We start from the raw sequence: 22,443 nt of genomic DNA, 5'->3' as shown, positions 1-22,443 counted from the left end.
CCTTGGACTGCAAGGCGATCAAACCGGTCAGTCCTAGAGGAGATCAACATTGACTGCTCTTTAGAAGGCCAGATCCTGAAGCTAAAACTCAAATACTTTGGCCATCTAATGAGAAGGAAGGACTCACTGGAGAAGACCCTAATGCTGGGAAAGATTGAGGGCAATAGAAGAAGGGGATGACAGAGAATGAGGTGGCCGGATGGAGTCACTGAAGCAGTAGGCGTGAGCTTAAATGGACTCCAGAAGATGGTAGAGGACAGGAAGGCCTGGAGGAACGTTGTCCATAGGGTCGCGATGGGTCGGACACGACTTCGCAGCTAACAACAACAAGAACATCATGAGTAGCTGGGAAGTTGCTGACAAGTTCAGCAAAATCTGCTTCCCACCAGTGAAGGAAGAGAATATCAGGCAGATTTATTTCTCCTTGACATCTACCATGCTGTTCTGAGAAACAGCAAGGCTGCCAAAGGCCTTTTTATGTTGCCCTATGCTTTGGTTCATAATCAGGGTTTTGTAGGTCTTTTAGCAGGTGATTATAATTAGAGCTTTACCTGCCCTTTGCTCAGTGCTCTTTGTTTATGTGTAATTATGTCTTATATTTTTCCAATGACATTTGCTGTTTTACTGATTGCTATATATACCACCCAGAGTTGCTTCTTGTGAATTGGGCAGCCATATAAATATGACTTATAAATAATATATTGTAACACTCTGTGGTATGAAACTTGTTGTGTAGTGTGCAGATTTGTGTTTATAAAGATGCCCTTATAAGCTGTTCAATCAAAGTTTGAAAGTTCCCAAAAACCAATATTCCATGTCATCAATGAAAATTCTCAGTCATCCAGGAAGAATTGTCTGGAAGGGGAAGCATGGCAACTGGACTTATTTTCTTGCTGGTGTCACTGCTCATCCAAGCAGCTTCTTCAGTCTGAATAAGTTTTAATTTTAGGAGGTGGCACATTCCAGTGACTCTCTGCCTGCTCAGATTACCTCTAACCATCTTGTTCAGACTGAAGAAGTTGCTTGGATGGGCAGCAAAACATCTCAAACCAACAAGAAAATAAATCCAGTTGTCCTGACTCAACTTCCAGACAATAATCCATGTTCTTCACTCAACCTGCGTATTCAGCTAGAGTTTGACTCCATTTCTTTTAGAGCCCTTCTCAGACTTAGCTGTCTCAGATTTTGGCTGAAATCCTTTGGGGGTGAGTCTCTAGTTCACCTGTTTCTAGCAATAGTTATGGCTCACAGAAACAGGATGATATATTCTTCTACAATTGCTTCAGGTTTCTTTTTTTCCTGCTATGTTAAAGTTTGCATTTGTGTTTGATTGGGCTGGGTTTCAATATTATTTTTCATATCCATTCCTTGCATTAGCTCTACTCTATCCCATAGTTTTAGGATCCCAATTCTTGCTTTTCTTGAGCTATCTTGGTGCCTCATTTGCCTAGAGAGATCTTTGCTTTGATTGAAAACTTCCCCACTGATAGCAAATCACGGGCATATGAACTTTCTGTTTCCATTTGCTGTTGTCTTGTAGTAAATAGTATCTCTTGAATAAATATCTAGTTTAATGATCAGTGGTTCTGGGATAATGCAGAGGATTTAGAGTAGTGTTTCTGAAGGACTTCAACTCCTAGAACTCTTAGTAATGGCCATGATGGTTGGGGAATTCTGGGAGTTGAAGTTGCCATATCTTAAAATTCCTAAAAGTTTGGAAACACTGATTAAGAACATTTAGTACAGGTAATCTTTGACTTATACCCACAACTGAGCCCAACATTTATGTTGCTAAGTAAGACAAATAAGTTTTGTCCCATTTACGATTGTTCTTCCAGTTGTTAAGTGAATCTGGCTTCCCTGTTGACTTTGCTCATCACAAGGTTGCAAAAGGTGATCACATGACCCTGGGACACTGCAACTGTCACAGATATGAGCCCATTGATAAGTGTCTGAATTTTGCTCATATGACCATGGGGATGCTGTAATGGATGCAAATATGAAAAACGGTCATAAGTCACTTTTTTCCAGTTCGGTTGTAACTTCAAATGGTCATTAAATGAATGGTTGTAAATTGAGGGTTAACTGTAATGTATTGTCAGAGCAGTTGAGCCGATCACACCAATTAGTCACCATTTAATTCTGTTCTTATACCAAGTTCTGAAACTGGCTCGCAATGGCTAAATATCAATTTAGTCTCTTTATTAGAAGCCGTAGAAATGGCTGTTCAATACTAAATAGTTTCTGGAGACTGAGAAACTTGAGATACTTTGCCTTCTTAACACTCAGAATCCAGCTTACAGATGAGAGGATATAGCCTGTGCACATTCTGACTTTATAAAAATGAAGTGCACGGTTTTCTTCTTCTTTACTCTGGAATAAACAATTATAATACTGTCATTGTCTATTTCATTTCCTTGTCCTTTTCCTTTCAAAATCTATATATTTCACATATGTGGCCCTGTATTTTACAAAAACATTTTTGGTGGACATAAATTAATATATATTTTTTTCATTTCTATGGATTTTTTTTATTTGTTATTTGGTGAACTCTAAACATAGTATACAAATTACTGCATTCTGAATACAAGAGCTGGTGCGATGTAGCAATTAAGATGATGGAATATGGCTTGGGATATCCCAACTAAAATCTATCCTCAACCATGGAAACTCAATGGTAATTTGAGTTTTACTTTCTCTTAGTCCAGTCAACCTCAGCCTGATTTTTTTATATATATAAAATATTCTGTGCTTCATTGTTAGATGACCTAATAATTGGTATTTTGAACATAGATCTTTTTAACATTTATATTTTACTGTGTTCTACTAACCTAGATGAAATGTTAATATATATTACTAGTCCATGTGTGATGTGCCATATGGTAAATAAATAAATAAATACATAAATAAATAAATAAATTGTGAGAATAAAATGAAAGCAAAATCTCCATTCAGGAAAGGTTGGATAATAAATATAACAAACTAATAAACAATAGCATGGAAAAACAATTCCTCATGTCCATCTTGTACTCTTTCTCTATGTATTTCATTGGGATATAGGACTTTAGTTACAGTGGGATACAGGACTTTAGTTTGATCCATTAAGTCCCTTCTAATGCTTTTATGAAAGAGCTTTTCATAAAAGCATTAAGTCCCTTCTAATGCTTTATGAAAGAGTATTTCAGTTTCAGAGCTTGATACTGTAAGCAAAGTTATTTTTGGTTTTCTGTCCATGCCCTACCAAATAACTCTCCATAACAGATTTAGAAGAGAAGATTGGCGAAATTCCAGACATTGATCCATATCAAGACATAGAAGTATTTATGAAATATACTAATGCATCTTCCCTAAAACCTGTCCCCAAAACTATGATAATTTGAAAGTAGTTCTTAGATTAATTCATGCTTAGAAGGTTGAAAGTAACAAGTAGCAAGACAAGTTACTAAACATTATACCATGAATTGATTGTCCTCCTGTTTTAGAATCCTTCCTCATTATTTGTTATAGTTTAATTTCTGTAAATTTCCAAGTTTAATTCAGCTTTCTCATTTAAGCCTAGAGGGTAAGAACCTGGAATCCCTACGGGCTGAAAGAGAATACGATACCATTATACAAGAAACTATATTTTATTTTCAAAATATATTTAAAATGGCAGTCCTGGCTACATGAACCCTGCTTCCCTACGTAATGAAAAGAAGTGGTAATGGTATTGGGTCACATAAAAAATAGCTGTCATTGCTATTCTTGATGAACTTGTGAATATATCTCAAATTTTATTCTCAGATTTGTCATCTTACTGCCTTGTGCTGAATCTGAGCTTGTTGGCTTGATGACACGATTCGCATCTTCATGAAGACTGCCAAACCAGTCTTTTAGACGGGATGCAAGATTTCGCAGTTCCTTGTCTGTACAAGCTGCAAAAAGAATGACAGCAATTATATGACAGATAACATCATAAACATAGCCTTATCAAAGATTATTTTTGTTTACTGCCTGAAGAATAAACTTTGATTCCAAGACAACTGAATTTTCAAAGAGAAATTTTATAGCAGGTCAAAGGGTAAAAGTGTATCAAGAACACACAAAGCATCACAACAAGATTTATTATTATGCTTGAATTTTGACTAAATGGGAGACCTAATTTATGATGTACAATCTGGACACAAATCCATCTTCTGTTGCTTCTCACTGATGTGTGGGATTTTTCTATTTTGTTTTTTTGGTAATAGGTATCACCTTTTAGATCTTCCAAGAAAGGACATCAATCAAACAGCAGTAGGAAAAACTAGCACTGCTATTAGAACAAGAACCTGGATATAATTTATCACCTTGTTTGGTTTAGCTTAAAGTTATTGATATGCCAGTAGGAAATCTTTTAATGTAAGGTTTCATGTTTTTCAGTTCGATGGCATTTTTAAATCCCTTCTCTATTCTTAAAGTATATTTAAACTTGTAGCAGGCACTAAAACATTTCAATAATAAGACATTATAAATAAAGAGATAAAAAAGTACACAAAAGCATACAGATGTTGTTGTGTGTAAGTGTCTGTATGCATTTGTGATCTTTAATACTGAAATATTCAATAATTCTGTCCAGAAAAAAATTGTATAGATGGAGATAATTCATTACAAAGTGTGTTATTGGTGTACAGTAATTAAAAAAGAGAAGCATGATTAAAGCAACCTTAAATTAAAACATTCTTCATGTGATGTTAATTTTTTATCCAGTGCTGAAAAGCTAATCTTTAGTTTTCCAGCCAGCATTGTTATAGCAAAAATAGCAGCTTACAACATAAATTAAATTATTTTCTTATATTGCACCATTTTATATGTCTTGGGAAAAATAAACAATAAGCTTATATTAACATCAATTATTAAATATTGTTTGTTAATCCTTCCAGTTTCCTCAAGATCTATCAGTCAACATTAAGAATCACATGGTTACTACCAGCAGAGATAGAACATGTATTGATTTGACCATAATCCCTGCAATGCAATCAACACATTAATATAAAACAATTCTATGGAGGTATCTCACCATTTATAATTATTTTTATAGTCAGTTCTTGATTTTATCCAAAATAAAAGGAATTGAAAAGGATTTTTATAGCATAACAAATTCCCTGTTGATTCCTTACATTCCAAATCCCAAGTTGTCTTACCATACTATTAAAAGGTTTGTTGTAATTGATGCTAGGCAACAGTACCAACCTTCCCTTTAAAAAATTAAGAAGTTGGGTAGATGTTGGGTGGGAGACCTACCCGGAAAATGTAAACTGTAGCCAAGACAGGAAATTAGGGGAATCCTAAAAGGCAAACTATTTCTATATTGTTTCCAAGAAAATTATATGGAATTTACCTCAACAGTTTACCATTCTATTCTAGATTTACATAATACTGAATAGACTCATTTGATTCTAGGATATAAACTATTAAGTGTTAATTTCAGGTGTAATAATATTCAGGTGTAATAAATATTAGCTTAAGACAAAAACTGAAAACTGAGTTCTTAAACTCATATTAATTTAAGAAAGAAAACTGAACTTGTATAATTTGAATTTCTGGCTGATTTTTCTTTGAAATAAATTTCACAGAAATAACAGGCACTGAAAAAGCACAGAAATAGTAAACACTGAATTTCCAGTCAGTGACTAATCTTATAGTCCTCCAAGTTACCATTTCTTGGACACGTATTTATTCATGCATTAAAACTTGTATGATCAAGGAATGAGAGAAAAAAGGACCAATGGTCAGAATGTTATTCCCTTTTCAAGTTCAAATTTCAAAAAGTAAGTTTTAAATACAGATTTGTGATCTCAGTATGAATAACTAAACACCAGGGAGAAACTGCATCACCTAAGAGATGAACATTTATTTATTCAATTAACTTGTACTACTAGATGTCTTTGGAATTTTGACTAAGATGAATTCATGCATTTTAACTGAAAAGCATGAAAGCAATTTGGTAAATCTGGACCTCTCCCATAGTTTTGCTTATCATTTTTGCTTATCATTTCCTTGGTCTTAGTTTCTTTAATTAATTAGGAAAGTATGTATATGTATGGGTACTCAAGTAGCTAATTTTTAGCTATATACAGTATGAAGTAATAGGGCAAATGTAAGTGTCTGAAACAGGAATTAAGATTGTAGATTGAATAATTATATTAATTGCAGGTATTCTGACAAGCAATAATAAACAATGCTGTCATGTTAAATTCTTGGATTTTTCAGAATAGGATCACAATTACATTGTTTTATTTAGTGACAGTCCTTTATAATAATTATCCCTCTGTGATCTCTTAATGGTAATATCATTTTTTCATGTTATCTAGATAAATATATCTACTATTCGTGGCCAGCAGAATCCATTATTTATGAAACAGGGCAGAAAAGATGTTCTAGCATTTGATTATCTTTAGTGATATAATTCACATATTCGAGCCATTTTATTATTCTTCACATGAGTTCATTCAAAAAATTAGGTAAGATTATTCAAATACAAAAGAAGATTTTCCTCCACACTTCATACAGTAATCCATGAATTAATGGACATGCTTCACATAATAACTTACAATGTAATATCTCCACTCACTACATATTCTAATATAGTCCCTTGAACTATCTCTATACAACCCAAGGAATGTCATTGTGTTGTACAAAGCTAGGAAATTGGATTTTTATTTAATGCAAGACATTTTAAAAAATAGTTTAAAAATGGAGCAAGAAAGAGAGATAGCATAGCAAAGGACAGAAGTAGTAGTCAGAAGGATTATATATCAAAACCAAAATCAAATTCAATTGCATGAGCCAATATAATTAAAAGATTGTATCAGAACATTCAGCAAAATGGACTTTTATCTATGAAGCCAAAGAACAATCTTAGCAGCCAAAGAGCAATCACAGCAGGCATATAATGTATGTACATGTGTGTGTGTACAGCCATACACACAGATACACATTTATATATACATGCACATAAACAAGAGAGACATACATCCACCTGATGGAATCCCAATCAGCTAGTGTCTACAATAATTCTGTTTTGCATTCAGTTTGCAAAATATCCTTACAAGATTTGTAATGAGCTACTTTTAGTCTGTTTGCTTTTTAGCAACGACCCTGTGCTATTATTTCATGTTCAGATAGTTTATTTTAAGATACTGGAACCATATATACAAAGGTTAGATTTTTTTCATACCAAACCTGGTCCTTTGATTTGTTGCACTTAAATGTATGTACATTACCTTAATTCATTAGCATCTCATCATCCATTTTAGTACACTACTTCAACTTTCCAAGACAATCTTTGAACTACCACTTCTGAATGTGAAGCCTTATATACTATGTATACTGTGTACAATCTATGTACCTTGGATAATTTATTCTTTTATTCCATGATGAATACCCCTTCTATTCCCTCATCTAAATCATTTATAAAGATATTGAAAAGTACTGTGCCTCAGACAGAACCTTGCGGTTCCCCAGTTAGCAACTGCACAGTTCTAGAGGAAAAAGATGCAGCTGTTTTCAGATGATGCTGAAAGGACTACAATTGCATTCCTTTGTGCTGCAAAACACTTTTAAAAAAACTGAATTCTAAGGTGATGCATAACGCTACTTATCAACATACCTATATTATATTTTGGTGCTTAAAAGAAATTGAAATTATAGTTTCTGGCTCTGCTTTCATTGAGAATTTGCGACTACAGAGCAGTTAATGGAACATCAGATAAAAGCCAAGAAATTATTCTGCTGCTTTAATTTAATGCTAAATTTTGAGTCTGATGACAGGCTCAACAACTGAAGCTTCAGTATACAGTCAGGACTAAGCTAGGGCTGTTTTTGAGTAAAGTTTATGTAATTGTATAAATATTTGTTGATCTGCCTCCCAGCAGAAACTACTATTATTCTTTTAGTGAAATTAAATGCATGTCTAGTATCCTTAGGCATGGTATGTTTCTAGTTCTTGAAAATAGCTTTTAAGGCCAAATGAGCGGTATCAAGTCTTTTAAAACTGCCAGGTTCTGCATGCTTATCTGCTTACCTGCACACATTTCTCTTTCAGAAAGCTCAAGGCCCTTTGGCACATATATTAAATATTATAGTGAAAAGTTGAAAGTTTGGAGAATTCAGATTGTTTTGCTCCATGCTGAACTGTTCATCAGTCTAAAGGAGAAAGTATGATCATGCAAGCTATCTCAGCACGCATTTTAATTATAATAATGAACAATATTCGAGCAGTCTGATTCAGAGATCCAGATGAAATCCAGATGACAAATGTTATATTCCATATAGATGAGAAAAGGACTGCAAATCAATACTGTAATGTGCACCTAATTCAGAGGCAGTGTATTTTTTTTAACTATGTTATAGATAAATGGGTTGGAAGGAAATGGTCTTTCAAATCAAGCTCCTTCTTTTCATAAAGGTGGGAAGTACTTCTTTGGAGAGATCCTGAATGGCATCAATTCTGATAACACTCAGGAAGCTAATGAAGACCTGGAGGTTCTCCCAGGCCACTGAATAGGTTGGCAGTGGAGCTCCTGCTGTAAGGGGTATTTTGTATAGATGCCTGTCTTCTGGCTATAGATGACTATTTCTCTTTTATGGCGTTGTTCTTGATTTTTAAATCGGAAGTAACTCAGAATTGTTTAGGAATCGGGTGGCTGTCAATGAATGAATGAGTGGGAAAGGGACATAAGTTTTTCTCCCCTGAAATGTATATATGGTCAGTTCATATTTACACGAGTTTCCAAAGAACTGTCCACCTCTGCATAGTGTCACTGATCAACCTACTAGGAAGCAAAGGCTTTGTCTGGGTAACTGCTTTAGGTCTTTCCCTCACACCTGATCCCATAAACAAAGTCAATAGAGAATAAGACTCTATAATAGTAGCTGTGAGATAAATAGTGGTTTCCTAGAGCAGAATATTTTAAATTAAAAAATTAAGTTAAATTAATATTTTGTTCTTGGGTCCCCCTTCCTATATTTAAAAATTAGAGAAGTGTTGCTTATGTTAGTGAACCACCATATGTTTGTATGGGTTATATTTATCAATATTTACTGTATTAAAAATTAAAACGGATGCATTTGTAAAAATATTTATTTATTGAATCATCTCAAAATAACAGCCTTGAGGCCATTAGACTTTAACATAAATAAAGTATTAGTGCATGGAAAAAAACTGTGGACTTTTTAATCAATAAAAAATAATAATAGTGAGAAGACTGACACTGCTTTATTTTTTTTAAAAAAATATCAATATGTGGCAAACAATTTTGATTTTGCAGATTCCTGAATGGTTCTTGGGGGATCTACAAGGATCTTCAGACTGTATTTTCAGAGAAGCTGCCCTGTGAGCACACACGTAAGATATGAAGGGTACCAGACACATTAGGGCAGACTGTTCCATTCACCTCTAAACAAAATAGAGGTAGGATATTCCTATGTATTTGCTCTATGTTCTTAAAATATACACCCAAAGAAATTAGAAATAAAGCAAGACAATAGCAGGAAACCCTGCTATATCTGCACCGAAACAAGAACCTCCAGTAAAAAATGAGATTGCCCCTCCCCACCCTTCCCCTTCCGTTCCCTTAATTCCTGCTGTTTTCCCCATTTATTTTGCTTGTAGGAAGTTTGCACAGAGAAAGTCAGTGCAGACGTTGGCAGGAAGTTGCAAGTTCAAGGCCTTCCTTCCTTCCTTCCTTCCTTCCATCCATCCATCCATCCATCTCTGTATTTTAACTTTCTCTTTCAGTACAGAAAAAGTCTCAAGACAGAGGGAATGTGAGGTGCATGGGATAAAAGCTATTTTTTCTTTGCCCTTCAAGTTTTCTTATTGCTGCAATACCTTGTTTAGATTTTTATTCTGACTAGTTCCAGAAGGTCAGAGTAAGACACAATATAATTCTTAACAACAAAAATATTACCAAGAGGGGCAGTTTGATGAAAATTGGAACAAATGGATATAAATTGCTCAATTGCATGGGTAAATTTTAAATAAAGGTAGTTCTCGATTTATGACCACAATTGAGCCCAAAATTTCTGTTGTTAAGTGAGATATTTGCTAAGTGAGTTTTGTCCCATTTTATGAGCTTTCTTGCCACAACTGTTAAGTGAATCACTGCAGTTGATATGTTATCATGGCGGTTGTTAATGAATCTGGCTACATATTAAAGTGAAATAGGACTGAACTTTCTATTAAGGGATATGTGAATTAGATCTAGATATGGACATGCACACCAAAATCATTCCAAGTGGATATTCTTACACATCTTGACACAATTTGAATTAGCATGCTAGGCTATCTATTTTTCCCCCAATTGTTGACCTAAACTGTTAGAGCAGATTTATCACAATTTCTCTCTTGCACAAAGAAACAAATTGCAAAATGGTGGTCATGATGTAGAAACTGATTAAGTCTAGATTTTATTTTGTAAGAAATAGACACATTATGATTGTGAAAATATCTTTGTGAAAATATAAAAACAATGCTCAAAAACCAAAAACATGACTGGGTAAAGATTTCAGATGATGATGATGATGATGATGATGATGATGATGATGATGATGATGAAGAAGAAGAAGAAGCATTGCACAGCCAGCCAGATGTTCAGACTGGGTTTTTGTCTACTTATCGATTCCTTACCAAGGACCTGGGATAGACAGATGTGGATGTTTGATGGTGTTACTACTGCTACTACTACTACTACTGCTACTACTATTACTGTTGTTGTATCATAATACTAAGTAGTGACTAACACAAAGAGAGTAAAGTAGACAAATCATCTTCTTTCTGCATAACTGGGTGGGGGTATCACAGAATTTAGTTTCCATGGATTAGATTTTTTAAAAAGCATGGTATATGTCCTACTTTAAAAGTTATTTGTATTCATCCTCAATTCATTCATTTCTGAAATGCAAAAAATGTTGATAATAGCAAAAATTCTGAATCCCTTCCTTTTAAAGTTTCTCATTTCAAAGTCATCAAAGTGATACAAATCCATAACTATCAACAGGTACTTCTTGGTATAGTCAGTGCTTTTTTTGTAAAAGAAAAAGGTGCCGGAACTCACACATGTCATACAACCCACTTTGCATACCCTACAAGGTTCCATCCAAAAAAGGTGCTGGAACTCCATTCTCAGCATTCTATGAGAAAAAAAGCCCTGGGTATAGTCATCATCAGACAGCTTATTTTTTTATGAGTGCACCCCTTTGCAAACCTATTCAGAAGTAAGACTCACTAAAGTTAAGGAGACTGATTTTCAAGTAAATTTGCATAGGACTGCAGCTTCAGTGCAGGAGTGCAGAAAATCATTTTGTGCTGTTTTTTATTATTGAATGCAGTTAATGAAGTATTCTGGTGCTGTTTAAGAAGGATGAAATTGAAGAACATACACAGGCAGCTCCACTCAAATGCATTTGACATCTGAAATTAATTAAATCCCTGCTGGTTATTCTTTTTATTTTAATATTTTTTTTAAAAAAATGATGTTTTCATAATTTCTTCCTTTTATTACATACCCTGGGGAAATCCTTTTATTTACTTAGTATGAAAGAACACAAATAAGAAATTATTAACTACTTGCACAGATTTAAATGATTTACTTCAAGCTGAGCTGTTTACTCAACGTAATCCTAAGCAAGGCATTATGGAGCTTTCTTTACTCATGAGCTATGTAGCTGGGTTGGCTTTCAGAATATCTCACAACTCTGCGGGACAAGCAATCTGTTTGTTTTGTAAGACGTCCTTCTTAAAAGGGAAACACTGCAAGACAATACCCAGATCAGACATGGAAAAACTAACTTGTCTCTTCTACCAGGTTGAAAAGATTGATATGCTTAATTTGGCTGAAAAAATGGCTTTTTTCTGGACCTATTGTAGGAAATGATGAGAAAAATTTGATTAACTGGAAGATGACAGTAGAGACCTTGATGCTGTCTGAGCTTGGTTGTTGGCTTGTAGATGTTTCATTACTCAACTAGATAACATCATTATTGCCTGCCACCCTCAGTATCCACTGCTGATATTACTAGTCTGGTAATGATACATCTGCAACTCAACAACTGACAGCATCAAGGACTCCACAGTTCATCCCTGGCGTACATATATTCTCTTCTGTTAGGAAATGACTAACACTACTTTTGAAAGCTGGTACAAAATTCAATAAAATAATTAAAACAATTCTTTCCCACTCTGGTCTATTATAAAGTCTATAAAGGCAGTCTATAAAGTGAGACTTCTGGTCAATATTTGTTTTCTCTGAGCCCTCCATATAAGGCAATTAGGTTTCACAATCGCTGTTAGAAATGTTCCTAATTGTTCATCTTTTTGCACCATCAGGAGTTTCTTACTCTAGTACTCCAGACTGAAGACTATCCAAACTCTTTGTCTCCAGGAAATGCTGCAATTGCCATATGAGCATTAGTTAGGAAAAGCACTATGTCACCATTGTGGAAGCCTGTCAGAACAGGTAGAATCTATGGTGAAATAACCTACCCACGAGAAACAACACCTACATATCATTCCTATTAAGCTTTATTTTCATCCTGTCCATCAATGACATCAATGTGAACCTTATAGATGGACAGCAGTTAGCTCTTACTCAAACAGGAAAAGTTCAGCTTAAATGCCTGAGGAAACCTACTTCACATTTTCACATAGGTAGACTTTTCTGAACTAAGTATTAGCTACTGTATGAAAATCAGTGTAGATACTGTCAGCATATACTGCCATACCCTGAATGATGAGAGTCATATTGCACTTTGACTATACCATAGATACTGTCTTTCCCCAAAATAAGACCTGGACTTACATATTTTTTTTTGCTTCCAAAAGAGGCAGTAGATCTAACTTCGGGGGATGTCTTATATTTTTCCTGATGCCTGCCTCACCTCACGACGGCGGCACCAACAGCCCATCCAGTAGGAGCCTGCGTGGATGCTGACCCACTTCTGTGGCTGCTTATGGCCACTCATGGCAGGAGGTCGCGTAGCCTGCCATGCCATGCCACTGCCACAAGGTGAGGCAGGTGGGGGAGGGGTGGGACTGCCCCAAGCACCCCATAGACTCCTAAACACTTTTCGCCCAGGAGACTGGAACCTCAATCTGCTTGCTAATGGGCCTCTTGGAAACTGAGGGATTCACTCTGTTTCCAACTGCCCAATTTGCAAGCAGACAAAGCTTCCAGTCTGTCATTTCTCCATCCAGGTGAAAAGTGTTTGGGTACCCCATAGGTGCCCAAACATTTTTGCCCAGAGGGAGACTGGAACCTTCATCTGCTTGCTAATGGGCCTCTTGGAAACCGAGGGATTCGCTCTGTTTCCAAGCGCCCCATTTGCAAGCAGACAAACTTCCAGTCTCTGTCATTTCTCTGTCCAGGTAAAAAAGTGTTTGAGCACCTATGGGGCACTTAGAAACCAAGTGAATCACATACAGATCATAAATTTATTTACAGTTGATATAGATGGTCTTTCAGTTGTGATGTGGCATGAGGCATAATATACTCTTCTTATATAAACTTATTGAACGTAAACAAATTTTATTATTTTGTCTTTCAGAGATGTTCATTCTTCTTTCTTAAACTCATTAGTAATTGTCTCAGGTTAACATGAGTAGTTAAGTATTGCAATTCTTATATACTTCCTGCTTTGTTATGTCATGCCACAATCTGACATAGTCTTAATATACAGATAGTAATTAGCAAGGAGGCACAGACTGTTATTGCTCAAAAGATGTATGATGAATAAAAGAGATGCCTACATTTTAAAAATCTAACAAACAACTGTCCAGCTAAGGGTAATTCCAATTGTCCCCCTATGCCTGAAGAGAATTTTTTCCCGATCAGTGTGTGCTACCTGCTCTAACATATGCCAGTGAAATGTGGACACTAACCTCACAATTGATACAAAAGCTACCAGTGGCACAAAGAGACATAGAAAGATATATGCTCGGCATTACAAGACAAGATAGAAAGACCTGCACATGGATTAGAGAACAAATGAAAATATATGATGCCATCAAGAGAGTAAAAGAATTGAAATGGAAATTGAACTGATGGCAGGTGGACCAAGGCAGCCATAGAATGGATCCCACTAGATAAAAGGTGTCCACAAAAGAGACCTAAAACAAGATGTATCGACGACATCAGCAAATATTGCGGGTCCAATTGGCAAAAGAAAGCTCAGGACCGTATAGGTTGGAAACAGGAGGATGAGGTCTTCATCCTGCAGTGGATAGACAATGGCTAAAATGATGATGATATCTCCACCTATATCTTACATTCAAAATTATTGCTTGGAACTTGATCCTGAACATCTTGAAGCTAAGACTTTTCAAAATTGTCTAAAATGGATAAAATAAAATTTGAGTTTGATTTCTGATGACTATGTGGACTATGTGATCATTGCATGATCTTCCATAGCCCTGTCCACTAAGGGCTTGGTACTAAGATCTGAGATGATTGTGATTCATTTGAACTGTATGGTATTTCCCCAACTTTTCAAAAAAGACTCTTTGCTGAACTGACATAAATCTAACTCATTCTGGTTGCAGCAAGATGAAAATGTCACCTGCAAGTCAGCATTACATGCCTATGAATATCATTTTTTTCCTCCATTAATGTATGTTTTTGTACGCCCAGCTGATTTTGGTTTTAAATAATGTGTGTCCTCTGGGTCTTATCTCTATGTTTCTCACTGAACATTATCATGTCTTCTACCATGAGGGCTTCATTAAAGTAGAATGCTGTCATGCAGGGAATTAGTTTCAACTGGGAAAAACAGAGTGGCTTCAAAAGGAAAATTAGGTATACTGGAGCACCAAGGTTTGCTTGTATTCAGAGTGGTCCCAAAGGATCATTCCTGCAATTTTCGGAAAACTTAAAGGTGATGACTGTGCAAATATGGAAAAACCCAGTTCCCCAGTGCAAGGCAGTGGAAAAAACTTCATGGAAAGAACAAAGTATCTTTCTACCCTGCTGTGTTGGCTAAATTGAAATGAATGAAACATGCTGGCTGGGTATTTTGAAGAATAATTTTTAAGCAAGTGAAGTTCTGACTTGATAAACAAGGCAGAACAGGCAAACTAGCCCAAGAAGTTTGCATTCAAATCAAGGTGCGTTAAAACAAGATAGAAGGACTGCTGGTTCAGGCTGTCAACTTTAATGCATAGAATTAATTCATACAGTGAGATGCCCTCTTATACGTTATTGACAAAACCAAATATACCGTATATACTTGAGTATAAGCCAAATTTTTCAGCCCACTTTTTGGGCTGAAAAACTCCACTTCGGCTTATACTCCAGTCAACAAAAAAAAAGAACTGTCCCTTCGTTCGGAACAGGCTGCTGAGAGAAGGGAGCGGCAGAGCCTTGCAGAGCTGGCGGCAGTCCAGCGTTGTTTCTCCCCCTCGTGCGTGCGTGTGTGTGTCAGACCCACGGGAATGGCTGGTAGGGAAGCGGCATTCCGGCATTCCCCCCCTCCTGTGTGTCGAGCCCACGGGGCTTGACACACAGAGAAACACAAATGCCGGACTGCCGCCACCTTTACTAGCCATTCCTGCGGGTCTGACACACACACACACACACACACACACACACACACACGAGGGGGAGCATGAGGGGGAGAAACAACGCTGGACTGCCGCCACCTCTGCCAGCCCTGCAAGCCTCTGCCGCCCCGGCATTGGTGGTCGAGCTCTTCGGAGCCGGCAGAGAATCTCCCGCAGGAGGAGGTCGCGGCTTTCTCTCTTGCTTCGGACTGCAAGGATTTAAACTCCAGGAACAAATCCCGATGGAAGTTTTTTTTTAAAAAATACTCCTCCGGGTCGGACAGGGGACCGAGGCTGAGGTCTAGGGGTAGTGGGGGGGGGTCGCGGACATAGATGGGCTCAAGTGGAAGCCAAGCAGCCCTCCCGAATCTGGGCTTCTGGACGGAGCAGCCGGTGGTGCGTTTCAAAAAGCAGAAAAGTTGGATTTTGAACATTTCAGAGGCCGTGGGTCAAGCAGGCTACGCTTCCCCGGGCGCTGCAACGGCACCCGTTTTCCCCGGCGAGTTTTCCCTACCTGGCCCCTGCAGAATCACGGTGGCGCCCCTGGAGAAGCCTACCCCGAGGCTGCGGCCGATTTTTCCTTCTCCAGGCCTCTGCCGCCCGTTTCTGTCTGACACACACACACACACGCACGCACGAGGGGGAGAAACAACGCTCTGGGCGGCAGAGGCCTGGAGAAGGAAAAATCAGATTACCCCTTCCACACGTAAAACTTCCAGTTTAATTACAAAGGAAGAAGAGAGAAACTTAGATCAACAGCTCACCTTCCTTTTCCTCTAGGTTGCAAGGGGAAAAATAAAAATCAAAGATCCTTGGAAGTAATGGTTGGAAAAGTTTGCAAGTCTTTGGGAAAGTTCAAGAAGTGAAAGGAATACCCTCCTCTTGAAAGACCAGATAAGGCAGACAGGGAGATGAAGAGTTCAACCGAGTTTCCTCTTTTGTTCAGGCATCTGCACCCGCTGCTTTTAAACTCGCCGGGCGCTGCAACGGCACCCGTTTTCCCCGGCGAGTTTTCCCTACCTGGCCCCTGCAGAATCGTGGCGGCGCCCCCGGAGAAGCCTACCCCGAGGCTGCGGCCGATTTTTCCTTCTCCAGGCCTCTGCCGCCCAGAGCGTTGTTTCTCCCCCTCGTGCGTGCGTGTGTGTGTGTGTGTCAGACAGAAACGGGCGGCAGAGGCTCGGAGAGGAGTTAGGGTACACCGGGACTCCCAGGCGCGGACCCGGGTGTCCTTTTTCGCAGCTTGCCAAGCGGTCGGGAGCCGCGACTTGTTGCTTCTGCGCGACTCTTGGGAAGACGCAGAGGGTCCTCTGGCAAAAGCAGATGCGCCCTGGCCGGCCGGGCGCTTCTTTGCTTTCTTTTCCAATCCCCTCCCCCAAAATGTATTGTGGTCGGTATTTGGCGACCGAGTCCAGTGGCTTTTGCTGCTCCTGAGGAGGAGGAGGAGGAGGAGGAGGAGGAGGAGGAGGAGGAGGAGGAAGAGGAGGAGGACAGGTGAAAAGGCCAAGGCTTTGTTATGCGCTGGATGCTCTGGCTTCCCCCCCTCCCTGCCTGTACAACAGGTAGCGATGTCAGAAGCCGGGAAAAGCAGCGCACCGAGTCCCGGCCGAGGCGACGCTTTTGTTCTCCTCGCCTGGATGCGCTTCCAAAAGTGAAAGGAAAGAGGCTTCACCCAAAACTTGCTTCCCGTTTTCCTCCCCCTCCCCCCTTTTCCCTTTCTCCCTCCTCCCAGCGCGGCGCTTTGAGTAGTAGCCCTTCCACTCCCCGGGTTCTTGAAAGCCCCGGTTTTCGTCCTTGGGTACGGGAAGAGGACTCCCGGCGCCCACCCGGCCGAATTGTGAGGGGAGATCGTTCTCCGCGCCTGTCAAAGGGGACCCAAACAAAGAGGTGCATTTGCCGGAAACAACGATCGGAGGGATTCTCCTTGCCTCCTCCGCCTCCATGAAGATTTGTTTTTCTGGGAGGCTCACTTAGAGGGAAGTTTTGAACTGGAAGCCAGGGATGAGGCGAGAAACCAACAGCCTGCGTCCGTCTCTCTCTTTATGTATATTTCTGTATATATCTTATCTCGGGATCTAGACCTTTCGAAGGAGAAGGGGCGGCTGGAGTTCGTGAGTTGCTGTGGGACCCAAGGGTTGGGGGAAGAGAGATGGGAGGGAAAAGGGGAGAAACCTGCCGCTGGCTAGTTCTTTGTCTGATCGGGGAGCCTGAACAAAAGAGGAAACTCGGTTGAACTCTTCATCTCCCTGTCTGCCTTATCTGGTCTTTCAAGAGGAGGGTATTCCTTTCACTTCTTGAACTTTCCCAAAGACTTGCAAACTTTTCCAACCATTACTTCCAAGGATCTTTGATTTTTATTTTTCCCCTTGCAACCTAGAGGAAAAGGAAGGTGAGCTGTTGATCTAAGTTTCTCTCTTCTTCCTTTGTAATTAAACTGGAAGTTTTACGTGTGGAAGGGGTAATCTGATTTTTCCTTCTCCAGGCCTCTGCCGCCCAGAGCGTTGTTTCTCCCCCTCGTGCGTGCGTGTGTGTGTGTGTGTGTCAGACAGAAACGGGCGGCAGAGGCCTGGAGAAGGAAAAATCGGCCGCTGCTTCTTTCCGCTGCGGAAAGAAGCAGGCAGGCAGGGCGCGGAGGTCCGGAGGTTTGGGCACCTCCCCAAACGTCGGCAGGTCTCCGGACCTCCGCGCCCTGTCTGCCTGCTTCTTTCCGCTGCGGAACGAAGCAGCCTGCCTGCTTCTTTCCGCTGCGGAACGAAGCAGCCTGCCTGCTTCTTTCCGCTGCGGAACGAAGCAGCCTGCCTGCTTCTTTCCGCTGCGGAACGAAGCAGCCTGCCTGCTTCTTTCCGCTGCGGAACGAAGCAGCCTGCCTGCTTCTTTCTGCTGCGGAACGAAGCAGCCTGCCTGCTTCTTTCCGCTGCGGAACGAAGCAGCCTGCCTGCTTCTTTCAGCAGCGGAAAGAAGCAGGCAGGCAGGGCGCGGAGGTCTGGAGACCTGCCGACGTTTGGGGAGGTTTGGGGAGGTGCGCGCGCACCTCCCCAAACCTCCCCAAACTTCGGCAGGTCTCCGGACGGCGACGGCTTGGGAGAGGTGTGCGCGATCCTGGAAGCACCGAAGCCTTGGCCGCGCGCAAGTCCTCGGTAAGCTCCGGGCGGTCACTTGCTTCGCGTCTCCTGAGGGAAGGGGGGGCGACTGGAGCGGGCGTGTTTCCTCGCCTGCTGGGCGCCGCGATTTGCCCGGGGAACGTGCGGGCCCCGAATGGCAGCGTGGAGCGAGGAAGCGGACAGCCAGGGCTTCCCCGAGAGCCGCGGCCACACAGGGTATTCCTGTGTATTCAGGCTTGCAAAATGGCGGATCGAGCCTCTGCTGGTGGCAGAGGCTTGCAGAGTGCGGATCCAGCCTCCGCCGGCGGCGGAGGCTTGCAGAGCGCGGATCCAGCCTCCGCCGGCGGCGGAGGCTTGCAGAACGGCAGATCGGCTTATACTCGAGTCAACAACTTTTCCCAGTTTTTGGGGGTGAAATTGGGGGTCTCGGCTTATACTCGAGTCGGCTTATACTCAAGTATATACGGTAACTAGTTTTAAAGATGAAACTGTATGTCATGGTTGAATATTTTTAGCATTCTTGGAGACAAACGAAATGCTGTCATGTGGACGTTCTTTCTATATGTATTTTCAGAGACAGGTTTAGATAGATATACAAAGTATCATGTAAGCAATTCAGTTGACGGTGAAGTCCCAAAATATCTCTAGAACTCTGAACTTATTCTGTAAGCATAGATTTCTTGCTTATTTATGAATTGATTTGAATTTATTATAGTCATCCAAATCTAAAAGATATTGTTTCCCTTGGTTTCTGTAATTTTCTTAAATGTCTCTAATACTTCTCATTGTTATTGTTATTAATTTCTTTCCATTGCTTGCAGATTTTTAGCTCCTCTGAAACCTACTTACTATCTGTTCCCCACAGTATCTGTGCTGTGTTTGACTCACAATTTTCTATTGTTTCTTTGCAGAACTGTTGAATGAGGGTATAGGGAGGAACTGCAGGCACTGTATAAGCCTCTCACAGTCACTTCACTATGCTGAAATAGGCAGGATATCAATTAAAACAAACAAACAAACAAATAAAATCCCATATATTGAGATACTGCAAGGAGGAAAAGCTGGACTTTTGCAGGTTTAAGTTTTGACTTTTCCTAAATGTATTTGTGTGGAATGCATTGATCTCTAGATTCTGCCCAAACGTCCATAAAGGCCAATAGCAGTTGATCACAACTCTTTAATATGAAAGATCCTCTTTTTTTCTCATATAAAGAACAACTGCATATCCGTTTCTGTTTTCCTTCAATAATACTGCTAAGTAATTCATATTAAGAAAAATGAATACTTCTTATCATTGTGCTCCTCTCCCAGAAGTGAAAAATGAAATGTCACTCTGGCTATTTAATTAGGGTCCGGAAACGAGAAAAGGATATCTACTTTCTGCTCCTCAGGTTACATGTCATGGGATGATTTTATAAGGTTAAAATAATCAATATACATTTTTTGTCTATACCAACGTTATTGAAGAAAACAGTGCGTGTAATTGCCTGACGTCTTTGAAGACTCACAGGCCAACATATGTATTGATCTATCTGAAGTAAAATCTCTGCTGAAATGTGTTCACATAATAAAATTATTGCCTCAGAATAAACATGCAAGTCTACTGCAGCAAAAAGAGACTGAAAATGAAGGAAATTATGCAGAGGAATATAAATCCATCCTGAATCTGACACTTAAGCAACTGGATTAGTATCCAGTATAGAAAGCTTTGCCATGTCTGTAGTCTCTCATGCTCCCTCTAGCTATACAGTAAAATAATTGTTTCCCCTACCACAGTTCTCAAATGGACCTTTATAGTTGCCAATAAAAAACCCTGGAATGAATAAATTAAACCTCCTCAGATCCAAAATAAGATGATGTGAAAATGGAGGAACTAATCCAATTTTAAATTTTTACCAATTCTGGACAAAACTAAAGTTACCAAAAAGAAATGCAGACAGGGAACAGTATTCTGGAAGATGGCATAAGACTTCATTTACATTTAGATCTGATGTGGTTCATTCAAACCAATCTCCTGTCTGGCCTCATGGTAGTGTTCTGAATAATTATTTCATCAGAATGCCTATGGATGAATCCATTCAAAATGTTGGCAATTAAAAAAAGACTTGTAAGAGGTCCAGCCAAGCATTCTTTACAACCAAGGATCAGAATTCTAGAGAAAAGTTTTATATTAGGCATACATCAGCAGCATTACAGCAGAGACAATTTAATTGCTAACAGTTTACTGATATATAATATGAGTACTTAAGAGGTCTCTTTTATAACATGAATGCACTTTTATAAAATTTCATTGTATGTCTAAATTTATGTTATGCCTGAACAGTTCCAGTTATCAGTTTGATTCAAGACCTGATTAGGTTTCAGGTTTACATAATTTTCTCTACGTAACCTCTGATTTTATAACACTCTCAGTAGGAAAGGATATAACAGAGGATTAATGGAAAATGGGGCCACTATTGCTGTTCTAATAAAAGGCAAAGTGGGGACAGATATGCAGATTTCAGGGATAGAATTCTCCATATTAAGATGTGACACAACAGCTTTCATAACAGAAATTTTGGACAACCTTGTAAAAAAAACCTTTGAATGCCACTCTCTTTGCCAGCAAGTGCAAGAGGTTAGACTTTAAAATGATATTTATCGTACAACAATGCAAGAGCTCAGGAAAATAAGCAAGCTTACTTCAGAATCCATATTCCATGCAGGGAAATCCAAGATCCAAGAATAAGAACTGAGAAAAATATAGTTTTCACATTGACAAAGATCAATCAGAAAATCAGATCCAAGGTGAGAAAATTACATGCCAAATGAAGACTGATTTCTGATCACTTTTTTAAAGGTTTAAGTCAGGGATGCTGATTTTCCTAGTCATGTTTTCTTCTTTTGTAGAACATAATTAAATGTCTTTGTTTTACTCACTTGATCCTTTTGCACGTGCAAGACCTGGTCATCTATTCCTGCCCCAGCTCCAAATCAGGTGATTTAGCTTAGCTTCTGTGTCAGGTGACTCAGCCTACTGCTATGCATCTCCAACAAGTGGCTGATTACCTGATTGCTTTGGAACTGCGGGGTCATTCTCTAACAGTTCCAGCTTTTTCTGAATGTCATATATAAATATCTAAAAGCTCATTACCTCCTGAGTTACGAGGTCAAAATCTATTAAGTCCTGCTCTTCCATGCAGTGTCTGACTCATCAGACAGGCTCATAACAGCCACACAAAGAATCAAAGATCTATCTAGGTAGAATTGAAGTGAGTTGTAGCTTTGTAGCAATGCACATAAACCCTCACTTCTCCAAATAAATGTAACAGTAACAGGAAAGTCCCTAGAACAGAGATCCCCAACCCCTGATCCTTGGACTGGCACCAGGTCCGTGGATATCAGACACCGACCCATGCAAACAAGCGAAGCCCCATCTGCAGGATGCAGGCAGCACATGAAACCACACCCCTTCTGGTTTGTGGAAAAACCTCTCTCCACGGAAGTGATCTCTGGTTCCCTAAACGTTGGAGGCTGCTGCCCTAGAATGAAGGGAAAGTCAGCAAGATTCCATTGCAGTGACTGTCTTGTCACAGTGTTCCAATTGCTAAGGGGCTGCCATAAAGACGAGGGGGTCAATCTATTTTCCAAAGCACCTGAAGGCAGGACAAGAAGCAATATATGGAAACTAATCACAGAGAGAACCAATCTAGAACTTAGAAGAAATTTCCTGACATTTAGAGCAATTAATCAGTGGAACGACTTGCCTCAGAAGTTATGGGTGCTCCAACACTGAAGGTTTTAAGAAAA

The 22,443-nt window shown here is 39.5% G+C and overlaps 1 protein-coding gene across 2 annotated transcripts in view; it reads right to left on the bottom strand.

The window, feature by feature from the left end:
- The window catches only part of SPOCK1 (SPARC (osteonectin), cwcv and kazal like domains proteoglycan 1), a gene marked incomplete at its 3' end in the record, with an annotated part of 528,644 nt that overhangs the window by 26,739 nt on the left and 479,462 nt on the right, over nucleotides 1-22,443 (bottom strand). For both annotated transcript variants that reach the window (XM_081316772.1, XM_081316771.1), the window contains one exon: nucleotides 3,798-3,914. In XM_081316772.1, the coding sequence (XP_081172898.1) occupies nucleotides 3,798-3,914 (117 nt within the window). The remainder of the gene's footprint in view (nucleotides 1-3,797; nucleotides 3,915-22,443) is intronic.

The sequence above is a fragment of the Vipera berus genome, assembly GCF_964194415.1.
Source record: "Vipera berus genome assembly, chromosome: 2".
Lineage (NCBI taxonomy): Eukaryota > Metazoa > Chordata > Lepidosauria > Squamata > Viperidae > Vipera > Vipera berus.
This window is presented reverse-complemented; position numbering and strand designations above follow the sequence as displayed.